The sequence below is a fragment of the Carlito syrichta genome, unplaced genomic scaffold (assembly GCF_000164805.1).
Source record: "Carlito syrichta isolate Samal-C Ts95f unplaced genomic scaffold, Tarsius_syrichta-2.0.1 Scaffold316302, whole genome shotgun sequence".
Taxonomy (NCBI): Eukaryota; Metazoa; Chordata; class Mammalia; order Primates; family Tarsiidae; genus Carlito; species Carlito syrichta.
In genome coordinates this window covers 1,332,430-1,344,713 of record NW_007260398.1, presented here as the reverse complement: position 1 = coordinate 1,344,713, position 12,284 = coordinate 1,332,430, and the positions used below count along the sequence as shown (strand labels likewise).

The following is a 12,284-nucleotide window of genomic DNA, read 5'->3' as shown; positions in this document are numbered from 1 at the left end:
CCCGCGGGCTCAGGCAATCCACTCGCCTCAGCTTCCCAAAGGCGCGGGATTACGGGCTGAGCCACTGAGCCTGGCTGATGCATACATTTCAAGCCAATTAAAAAACTTGAATTACTGTCGTATCAATGGAAATAATTCTCAGATTCAGAGGGAAACATAGGACTCATTTCTCTGCACTTTGTCTTATTAGACACAATTCTTACCTCTTGACTACCTCCTAATTCTTGGTGTATCCTGAAGTGTTTATTGCAACTCTTCCCACCTCATTCACACCTGTTGCTTCACTGTCAAGCAAGTTAGAGCGCTAAGATCTCTCTTCTGAATGTGAAACCCATATACTCATTATTGTATGTGTGACATTTCCACATCCATAGGTAGATGGTCTCTAAATGTTCCAAACTGACCTAAGTTGAGCGTGCTACTCACACTGTGCATGTATTTATAAATAATATAAATGCAGGCTGGGGATGGTGGTTCATGCCTGCAGTCCCAGTGGCTTGGAAAAGTGAGGTGGAGGATGGCTTGAGCCCAGGAGTTCAAGGATGCAGTGAGCTATGATCGTGTCACTGCATTCCTGCTGGGGTGACAGAGCAAGACCCTGTCTCAAAAAAAAAAAAATCAATAAAGATCTTTCCTTCCTTCCTCCCTTCCTTTCTTCCTTCCACTCACTCTTCCTCCCTCCCTTCCTCCTTCCTTCCTTCCTTCTTGTGACAGGGTATCACTATGTTGCCCAGGCTGGCCTCAAACTTCTGGGCTCAAGCAATCTTCCTGCCTCTCGGCCCCCTGAGTAGTTGACACTACAGGCACTGCCACTGCACCAGCTAGTGAGGCTTTTGAATTTTTCAGATAGAATATTTTCTTTCAGCCGGGCTTGGTGGCTCAGCCTGTAATCCCGCACCTTTGGGAGGCTGAGGTGAGTGGATTGCCTCAGCTCGCGGGTTCGAGACCCACCTGGGCAGCGAGACCTCATCTCTGCAATAAATCAAAAAAATCAGCTGGGCGTGGTAGCGCATGCCTGTAATTCCGGTTACTTGGAAGACTGAGGCGGAAGGATCGCCGGAGCCCAGCAGGTCGAGGCTGCGGTGGTCGGGAGCAGCCACTGCACTGCAGTCTGGACGACATAGTGAGACTGCAACCCAAAAAAAAAAAAAAAAAGAATATTTTCTTTCTCACATCCCATGATTCTTCTTATACATCTTCTAGGGTGTAAGTGCGCTAATTTAGAATAATCAGCCACTGACATCTCGGTCAAATTATAAAATTAAGAGTTCAGGCTCTGGAGTAGACTGCCCATGTGATTGTGAACTAGTAACTTTTCCTCTAGCCTCAAGTTCCTCATCTGTACAATGGGTTAACACTATCTGCCTCAGAGGGTAGGTTTGTTGTATTGTTGTATGGACTTTGGATTTTGTCCTGGGCTTCTCATGTGGAGCTTTTAACCCCTTTGGAAATTACTGAGTCATGGGAATGTTTTTGTTATTTGTGAGCCTCTTGGATCATACCTTATGCTAAGGAAAGTGGCTGGCATCTTTAAAAGGGCAGTCTTGCCAGGGATCGTGCTCTTAAACTTGTGGGGAATTTGATGTGAGCAGCTCTGGGTGGTTAGTGTCGGCATTGAATTAATTGTACTGCAGTATGACAAATGGTGTCAGAATAGGGATTTATTAAGATTAAATGAAATAATGATATATAAAGCAGTTAGAGGTGCTGGCATAGTATAAGTGCTCATTAAAAGTTAGCTATTATTGTTTTGTCCAATGTACACTCATCTTCTCAATAAACCTGCTTTCTTCTTGATTCTTTTTTTTGAGTTGAAGTCTCACCCTGTTGCCTAGGCTGGAGTGCAGTGGCACGCTCACGGCCACCACAGCCTCCACCTGCTGGGCTCAGGCGATCCTTCTGCCTCAGCCTTCCAAGTAGCCAGAACTACAGGCACGCGCTACCACGCCCAACTAATTTTTTTGATTTATTGTAGAGACAAAGTCTTGCAAGTTGCCCAGGCTGGTCTCGAACCCCTGGGCTCAGGCAATCCTCTCGCCTCAGCCTCCCAAAGTGCTGGGAGTACAGGCTTGAGCCACCGCACCCAGCCTCTTCTTAATTCTTTTTTCAGTGAAGGGCAAAACCGTCCATCTGGTTGCACATACCAGAAACCTGTGAGTCATCCCTAATTCCTCTCTCTTTCTCCAATCACCTGGTGTCTGAGGCCTCAATATTTCTGGAATCTCTTTCTCTATTTCCACTGCCTTAATTCAGATTCAATTCATAGCCTAATTGTTTTCCCTGTCTTTATTTTCTCATCTCCTTTGCAAATCATTTCTAAGTATTTTCTCTTTAACTTTTATTTCATGGTGAAATATACTCTACATGAAGAATAGCACATATAACTTAAATGACTAGATTAAGATTAACACATAGTTGTAGGGTAGACTCATTCCTGTAATTGTGGGTCAAGAAATAGAATACTGCAGGCATCTTAGAAGCTTTCCAGGCTTCTTCCTCTGTCAACAGCCCCTTCTCTTTTCTACAGGAAACCACTGTTGTGAGGTTTATGCTAATCTTTTTCTTTGTTGTCTTTATAGCTTGACCATCTCTTTATCCCTAAACAGTTTTATAGTGACTGTTTCTGATCTTTCTGTAAAGCAGGCATCTTTCAAAACTGCCAGTCTGTGTTACTTGCCTGTTTAGCTCTTTTCCCATTCCACTTGAGGTTGCAGTGTTTACCCTGAGACAATTTGAGGATTATAGTTCTAACCTTACCCCCGAGACAATTTGAGGATTATAGTCCTAACCTTACCCCCAAAGTTTGCCACAAAGTAGCTCGCTTTTATTCTTTTCACATCCCTCTAATATATCAATAGTCTTTGGAAACAAATGACATCATTCTATTTTTAGCATTTTGTTTTTAGTAGTGGTATTGCCATTTACAAAATGTAGTAATTCTGTTTCTCTTTTTAAAAAAAAATAGTGGCTCAGTCTGTAATCCCACGCCTTTGGGAGGCTGAGGTGAGTGGATTGCCTGAGCCCGCGGGTTCGAGACCCACCTGGGCAGCGAGCCCTCATCTCTACAATAAATTAAAAAAAAAAAATCAGCCGGGCGTGGTAGCGCATGCCTGTAATTCCGTCTACCTGGAAGGCTGAGTCGGAAGGATTGCCGGAGCCCAGCAGGTCGAGACTGCGGTGGCTGGTAGCGGCCACGGCACTCCAGTCTGGGCAACAGAGTGAGACTCCAACTCAAAAAAAATAGTAATAATTCTCCATTGGTATGCCTAACCCTGAATTGTATCCCACATCTTTAAAATAAGAAATTAAAAATAAATAAATAAAATAATTCTCGAACACTGAAAATGTCAAATTCTGGAAAACACAGCATTCCTACTCATGTTGTTAACACACGAAAAAAATTATTGAATACTGATCATCATATAAATTTCTGCTACATTAGGATTAGAGATAAGTTCTGTTTAGCAATAACTTCAAGAACAGTTTTTATATTTTATTTTCACTTGAAAACCGGTGAGATTTGCTTCAGCCTCTAAAAGCGTGTTTCTGTAAAATTAAATGAACACGGCAGCAAGCTGTATTTTTTTTTTCTAAATGGGAAATGGCTTAAACCTTTCACTGGCTCACCTCATCTCTTACCCTCGATTTTAGATCTGTTTGGGGATTTGTTTGGTATCAGTTTAGTTAAGCTGCAACTGGGCTTTCCGGAATTCCCTTCCCTGCACAGTTCTGGGTGGCCCGGCTCATACGAGACATTCTGCATGAGATCTGGAAGGTGAACGTTGAAGTAGCAACCGCCATGTTCTTCGCACACTTGGAAGGTCGAAGGCTTGGTGTGGGCACCAGGCACTGTTACAAACTTGTACGTATTGTTGTTTTCTGCAGGTTCGCCTTGTTCTTGTCGGGCAGTAGCCAGGCCCACAGTTCTCTCAGCTCCTGGATCTTAAGCTTTTCTGGCTCCTGGGCCAGGTGCTGGATTAGCTCCACTGTGTAGGGCCCAGGCTCTAACGATTTCCAAAATTGAAGCTGGGAGGCAGTGAGCCTGACTCAGTTCCCACTTGTCTCGCTGGGTTCCAGCTCATCCTTGCAGATTCCAGCTCATCTTTCCTTCCCAGATGTTGTCTTGCTAACTGCAGGCCCCAGCATTAGAAGCACAAGCGGCAGCTTCGCATGGACTGTGTAGCCAGCTCCCTCAATTTTTAAAGGTCATGTCTCTATAATAAGTCTGTTTCTATAGGTATCACTACTAGTAATTTTGCTTCTCTGAATGAACGCTGACTGGCATAATTTGGTATTAGATGTGCTTCCAGAGGAACAGAATTATGTGGGAGGGTTCTCTGAACTGGTTCTGGGTTATCTGAAATTGGGCCTCTGATTAGATTTAAAACCATTAATGACCATTTTTTTCAGTGATAAACAGGATGCTAGCTGGGCATGTAGTAGCAAAAGAGTTTCTTTTTTTTGTTTGTTTTTATTTTTGAGTTGGAGTCTCACCCTGTCACCCAAGCTAGAGTGCAGTGGCACACTCACAGCCACCCCAGCATCGACCTGCTGGGCTCCTGCAATCCTTCTGCCTCAGACTTCCAAGTAGCCAGAACTACAGGTGTACACTACCACACCCGGCTAATTTTTGATTTATTGTAGAGATGAGGTCTCGCCAAGTTGCCTGGACTGGTCTTGAACCCACAGGCTCAGGCAATCTACTTGTCTTGTCATCCCAAAGTGCTAGGATTACAGGCTGAGCCACCGAGCCCAGCAAAGAGTTTCTTAAATTATGACCTGTAGATATTTTAATCGAATGCCTGTAGAAAGCAAGGTTTTAGGTAATCAAGTATTTACTGCAATTGAACATTTAGTGGAAATAAGGTATATAATGAAATTGATTACTTCTAAATGTGATGGAGAACGTAAGAAAATGATGGGTTCAGGGCTTTTAAAATTTTTGTTTATTTTTATTTTTAGAGGTGGGGTTTCACTCTGTTACCCAGGCTGGGGTGTAGTGGTACCATCAGAGCTCACTGTGAGCTCAAACTCTTGGGCTCAAGAGATCCTCTGGCCTCAGCCTCCTGAGTAGCTAGGACTACGGGCGTGTTCTGTCACACCTAGCTTGTTTAGGGCTTTTAATTCCTAGCTCAAGGTCCTGTGAGGGACCTGAAAGCATTGGGACTTTCCAAAAGGAAACACTTGACTTCTGTAGCTAATATTTTTGGAAACATACATAGCGTCTAATCCCATGAGTGACTCACCACAATACAAATCTCAACCTCACTGAAGTCTCTTGCATTAAAGTTAAGGCTTTGCTTTGGAAGGAGCTGGACCCTGAAAACTGATGGGGACAGATGGACAGAGTTCAGTTAAATGGGTCACTGAACCTTATATTTTACCGAGACCCCATCGTCAGCAGAAGACTCCATTCCTGCCTAAGAAGCACTTACCCCTGGACCAAAAGAACATCTCCACTAAGTGAAACTGAAATGTCAGCACTTCCTTGGTAGAGTAGTGGTTCTTAACCAGGGACAGTTTTGCTCCCCAGGGAAATGTCATAATGTCTGGAGACATTTTCGTCACAATTGAGGGTGGGGAGGTGGGAGGGAAATCTGCTGGCAACTTGTGAGTAGAGACCAGAGATGCCACTAAACATCCTGCATTGCACAGGACAGCCCTACAACAGAGAATCATCCATCTCAAAATGTTGGTAGTGCTGAGGTTGAAAGACTGTCATAGAGGTAGGTATTCAAAGGATTAGAAAGACTGGTATGTTAGCGTGAATTATCCTGCTTACCCACTCTCTAAATATGAGGGGGACCCAAAAAACCCTGAAATTATCTTTTGAGGTGAGTCCCTTGTAGTATAGCCTTCCTCCACTAGGTAAGTGTTCTAGGAACCCATTGGCATCAGTGTACCAGTTGGCATTGCTGTAAGAGGGTGCATTTGGCTTCAGTGATTTTTTTTTTTAATTCTTTCAACCCGTTTGTCCATTTCATGGTGGGTGATTAAAAGTACACCTACCGATACTGCGCTGAGTGTTCAGCCATTGTTTTGTTTTGTTTTGTTTTGTTTTTTTACCAAAAACAGCATGACTCCCATGTCCTACCCTCCCTAGTCACTTGATCTTATCCCAAGTGACTTTTTTTATTTCCCCGCAGGAAAAATGTCCTCAAAGGAAAATGTTTTGCTGTTGTGGAAAAGGTGAAACAAAAAACAGCAGGAAAAAAACATGTTGAAAGACTCTCCAAGAAAATTTACTGAAGTCGAACGCAGGCTCTCACAATAACAGTAGTGGGTACACTGATGCTGATGGGTTCCTAGAACACTTACCTAGTGGGGGAAGCCTGTTTTACAAGGGGCCTGCCCTCCAAAAAAATAATTCCTGGGGTTTTTTTGGGTCCCCCTTCGTATATTTATACATATTATAAATCTTTCCTCTAGCCTTTCCCAAAGGTGACCTGTTGCCATTTTACCAGGGTTCCTATTCACTGAAGAAGAGAAAATAATCACATTTATGGGGGAATCTTTGAATACTGATTCTGAAATGACACTAGTCCTACTTTCACTGGTAGACTTAGCGTGGTCGACCAAAGTAGGGGTTTGTCACAACTGAGGGCTGGTTTATAAAAGTCAGGTGATTGATGGAGTTTTGTTGTGAGTCTGTTTCATAGTTAGCCTGGTGGATCCCTGAATCCACTTTCTGCTGTTCCCCAGTTCTGGAATATATCATTGGATTAGACATACTCTGCTACTGTCAGAATTCTCACACTGATTCTCTGACCTGCAAAGCAAGGGCTATTATGGTAGAGAAAGGCAAGTAGAAGTCATTTTAGTTGCTTTCGTCTACCAAAATAGTAAAGCAAAGCACTACTATATTCCCAGAAGGTCTGTAGAGATTAGTGCCATCACCAAGGAATTCAAAGATGCCAGAGTGGTGATTCCTAACACATTCCCATTTAGTTTGCCAGTTTGGCAGAAGACAGATAGATCTTGGAGAATGATATTTGATTCCTATAAACTTAGGAATTTAGCTGCTACCCAGATGTGGTTTTGCTACTAAAGCAAATCAATACACCTGCTCCTGTTTTGTATACAGCTGATAATCTGGTTGATTGCTTTTTATATCTTTAGTAAAGACAATCAGAAGTATTGGCTTTCACCTGGCAAGGACCACAGTCTACTTTCCTAGTCTCAGGGCCGTGTGAACTCATCAGTGCTAAGCCACTGTTTAATACGCAAGGACCTTGATCATCTCTTCATTACTCAGGACATCACGTTAGTCCATTACATTAATCTGCTGTGAATACCAAGGGGAAATTGGAATGCATGATATCTTAAAGGGCACTTTTTGGTATTCCCAAGTGCTGTGATTAAAGACAGTGGAAAACCACATCCAATACAGGCAGGATAATACATGACCCAGACCTTTAGGAATGAAGGTTTGGCTCACCCCATCAGTCCAATAACCATGAATAACCAAGGTACTTGATGGAGGTAAAGGGAATACGAAATGGGTAGTGGATGAATATAGTTACAATACTAGCTGTGACCATCTGACCAGCTGCAGAAACAAAGATTGTGATTTTTTTTTTTTTTTTTGAGTTGGAGTCTCACTCTGTCGCCCAGACTGGAGTGCAGTGAGTACAGTGACCGCTCCCGGCCACCACAGCCTCAACCTGTTAGGCTCCGGCGATCCTTCCGCCTCAGCCTTCCGAGTAGCCAAAATTACAGGCATGCGTTCCCACACCCGGGTGATTTTTTGATTTATTGTAGAGATGAGGTCTCGCTGACCAGGCGGGTCTCAAACCCACGGGCTCAGGCAATCCACTCACCTCAGCCTCCCAAAGGTGCGGGATTATAGGCTGAGCCACCAAGCCCAGCAAGACTGTGATTTTTATGAGTATTTCTTCCTTACTTTGATAGGAATGCATTTGTCTACAGATTAACCCATTTTTTTCCATTCCCCACTTCCATTTACCTGTCATCTAACATAAGAAATGTTAATAGGAATTAGCTTTATATCTCAGAATATAAGTCACAAGATATCAAAGGGGAATGTGATTCAGCTCAAATTGGAATCAACATCATTCAAAGATGGCTCATAGGACTTTGTATCCTCTTTTTGGAGGAAGATTAGCATGTTTTTTGGTTACACAAGGGATGGCTGATTTTGCCACTCTTTATCTGGAAATTAAATGTGATTAAAAGAGGTGTATATGGACACCAAGCTGACGAGGGTTAGACAATGGTGGGTTTGTAGTATGTCATTTGAAGTCACCTGTACCTACATTTTCCAGGATTCCTTTCATCTTTATTCCCAAGGTTAATGCCCAAAAGACACTCTGCTTGGGATTCAGAAGGCAGAAGGGAAGCGGCAGCCAGTTTTTATGCTTGGAAGGCACTACTGCTGCACACCTTGGCTTATCTGCTATGTTGTTGGCATGGGGCAGCAATCAGGAGCACAGTTACTATGGCACCTTCACCTTCTTGGACTCCTTTGCCATGTCCATGTTTAGCTCCAGAATGAAGGACATTGGCTTTTTTCTTTCTTTTTCCTTTTCCTTTTTTTTTTTTTGAGTCAATGTCTCACTCTGTTGCCCAAGCCAGAGTACAGTGGCATGATCACAATGACCACGGTTCACGGCAACCTTGACCTTCCAGGCTCAGACAATTATTTTGCCTCTGCCTCCTGATTAGCTGGGACTACAGGTATGCACCACTATGTCTGGCTAACTTTTAAAATTTTTTGTGATGAGGTCTTGCTATGTTGCCCAGGCTGGTCTCAAACCCCTGGGCTCAACCAGTCCTCTCACCTTGACCTCCCAAAGTGCTGGGATTATAGGCATGAGCCACCGTGCCCAGCTGCATTGACTTTTTAAAATATATACATTTCGGCTGGGTGCAGTGGCTTAAGCCTATAATCCCCTCACTTTGGGAGGCTGAGGCGAGAGGATTGCCTGAGCCTGCAGGTTTGAGACCAGTCTGGGCAAGATGGTGAGACCTTGTCTCTACAATAAATCAAAAAATTAGCTGGATGTGGTAGCACACACCTGTAGTTCCAGCTACTTGGAAAGCTGAGGTATAAGGATCGCTGGAGCCCAGCAGGTCGCGGCTGCGATGGCTGTGAGTGTGCCACTGCACTCCAGCCTGGGCGACAAGAGTGAGACTCCGACTCAAAAACAAACAACAAACAAACAACAACAACAAAATATATATATATACATTTCACTCCCATTTGGAGGCTTGGAGATGGTTAAAAACCCACAAGGGTTCCATTCTGTCCTGTGTGTTCGAGCTCATCCTTGCAGGTTCTGGATTTTCCTTGCTTCTCCTACTTTACAGCCATCTTTCCTTCCTAATTCCTTGCCCTGCCCACTTCAGGGCCCAGCTTCAGATTCATAAGCAAGAGCCTCATCATTATGTAAATCCAAATACCTATAGTAAATCCTTGTCAGATATTACTACTAGTCGTTTTGCCTTTCTCATCAAATACTGACTGCTGCTCCTACCATACCAAGCTATGCAGGGCTCCACTAACATGCCATGCTTCTGTGCCTCTGCCTAGAATCCCGATCTCCTTTTCTGTCTAGTGAATTCCTCCATATTCTTGGCTCATCACATGGTTTACATCCTTCAAGAAGCCTCGCCTGACCTCCCAGCCCTAGTTAAGTACCACTCCTTTGTGCTTGTGCTTCCACAGCAACCTGTGCTATTTCTGTCACAGCATCTATGACTTTATATGGTCTTCTTCTCTTCTTGGTCTGTCTCTCTAAAGAGACTAAAACTTTTGAGCATAGGGACGGAGTCTTATCTCTATGTTTCGAGACCAGCCAGTGGCACATAGCAGGATTCAACAAATGTTTGCTGAATGATGAAAATGAGAATTGTTGGCCAGGCGCAGTGGCTCACACCTATAATCCCAGTACTTTGGGAGGCTGAAGTGAGAGGACTGCCTGAGCCCACAGGTTCGGTACCAGCCAGGGCAACTTGGCAAGCTCTCACCTTTACAATAAATCAAAAAATTAGCCGGGCATGGTGGCACATATCTGTAGTTCCAGCTACTAGAAAGGCAGAGGCAGAAAGATCATCTGAGTCTAGCAGGTCGAGGCTACAGTGGCTGTGAGTGTGCCACTGTACTCCAGCCTGGGCAACAGAGTGAGACTACAACTCAAAAAAAAAAAAAAAATGAGGACTGTAACTTGTAAAGCTTCTTCTTGCATTTGGTTCAAGACTCGTATGTCACAGCTCCTAGTAATAAGATAACCACCACATAACTTTCCATATGCAAGACCCACACCCATCATGCTATAATCTCCAAACTACTCTTGGGCTGGTTCTACTGTACATATCATGAAGGAGAGCTAAGAACGTTGTGACTTGTTCTGATTAATGTAGACAAAAAAATTTAGCTAGTTTAGGTCCTAGAATGGACTTTTTTTTTTTTTCTTTGAGTTGGAGTCTCACTCTGTCACCTAGGCTGGAGTGCAGTGGCATGCTCACGGCCACTACAGCCTCAACCTGCTGGGCTCCAGCGATCCTTCCGCCTCAGCCTTCCAAGTAGCCAGAATTACAGGCGCACGCTACTGCACCTGGCTAATTTTTTATTTTTATTGCAGAGTCAAGGTCTCGCTAAGTTGCCCAAGCTGGTCTCAAACCCGCAGGCTCAGGCAATCCACTCACCTCAGCCTCACAAAGTGCTGGGATTACAAGTTGAGTCACCTAGCCTGGCCTAGAATGAACTTCTTAGTACTATCTGATTTAGCTGTTGATACACTTCAATTAACTAAGAAAACTTTATACCTGTTCTATGGACCTGACTGTGTAGGTCTTGCTTACTTTATGGACTATTTAAAAGAAAACATTTGCCTATTGCTCAAACATGGAATAAAAGAAGGAGGCTGTTGAGATTTGTGGGCTCTAAAAATGTCTTCTTGGCCAGGTGCAATGGCTCACACCTGCCATCCCAGCACTTTGGGAGGCTGAGGTGGGCAGATTGCTTGAGCCCAGGACTTTAAGATCAGCCTGGACAACATAGCAAGACTTCATCTCTACAAAAAAGAAAAAAAAATTAGCTGGGTGTGGTAGCACTCCTGTAGTCCAAACTACTCCAGATGCCAAGGCAGAAGGATCACCTGAACCCAAGAGTTCAAGGCTGTGGTGGACTGTGATTGTGCCTCTACACTCCAGCCTAGGCGACACAGTGAAACCCTGACTCAAAAAATAAAATAAAAATAAAATAATCTTCTTCCCAGTTGAACTATTTTCATGACTATGCTGTTCAGATACACTGGGAAATACAATTGCTGCCCTCAGCCATGAAATACAGGATGTGATGTAAAACCGGTCCTCTCAGCTGAGTTATGCAGGACAGGAACCGTGCACTACTCTCTTCACTCTAGAGAATAACAACCCATTGTTCTAGTTCTCTATTGTGGGTTTTGTTAGGTTTTGTCAGCTGAAATCCCAAGAAATTAAGCCTGTGTCTGGATAGCAACCTCAACCAAATGGAGAGCAGTCTTTGTTATCCTTCTCCCATCATGCCATCTTGACCCGATATTCATCCTCTACTACGAATGAATAAAATAAATATACTCTCAAAGACAGCTGAACATAAGATACAGATTAAGCAGGTTACCTAGCGTCACAGCTCCCACAACAAATCCTTGGGCAGCAATTCTCATGTGAATAAGATGAATAGACATTTTCTGATCTTGTCTGTGCTTTAACTTGTAAAGACCATAGGACACCACGGTCACAAAGCCTGCTACACCTGTGAATTTAAGAAGTACAAGTTAAACAAAGAGCAGGCAAGATAGTGAAGACTACTTTTAAAAGAACCATGTGGAGCAGGGCTCGGTGGCTCAGCCTGTAATCCCAGCGCTTTGGGAGCTGAGGTGAGTGGATTGCCTGAGCCCATGGGTTCGAGACCCGCCTGGGCAACTTGGCGAGACCTCATCTCTACAATAAATCGAAAATTAGCCGGGCGTGGTAGTGCACCCCTGTAGTTCCTGCTACTTGGAAGGCTGAAGTGGAAGGCTCACCAGAGCCCAGTAGGTCGAGGCTGTGGTGGCTGGGAACATGCCACTGCACTCCAGTTTGGGTGACACAGTGAGACTCCAACTCAGGGAAAAAAAAAAAAAAAGGAATCATGCTGGATTTATCTACCAGATTTTAAAATGGGCCCTTAATATTCTTGGAGTCAATATTTTCAACTTTGACTCTTCCCAGAAAAATCTGAACCCTATAGCATTGTAACTTGTCTAGTCATTTGTGCTTTTTTTTTTTTTTTTTTTTTG

At 43.7% G+C, this 12,284-nt stretch overlaps 1 protein-coding gene across 1 annotated transcript in view; it reads right to left on the bottom strand.

Moving 5' to 3' along the window:
* The window catches only part of HIGD1C (HIG1 hypoxia inducible domain family member 1C), a 19,708-nt gene that overhangs the window by 2,084 nt on the left and 5,340 nt on the right, over positions 1-12,284 (bottom strand). Inside the window, exon 2 of the mRNA XM_008074095.1 lies at positions 11,624-11,758. Coding sequence (XP_008072286.1) covers positions 11,624-11,758 — 135 coding nt within the window. The remainder of the gene's footprint in view (positions 1-11,623; positions 11,759-12,284) is intronic.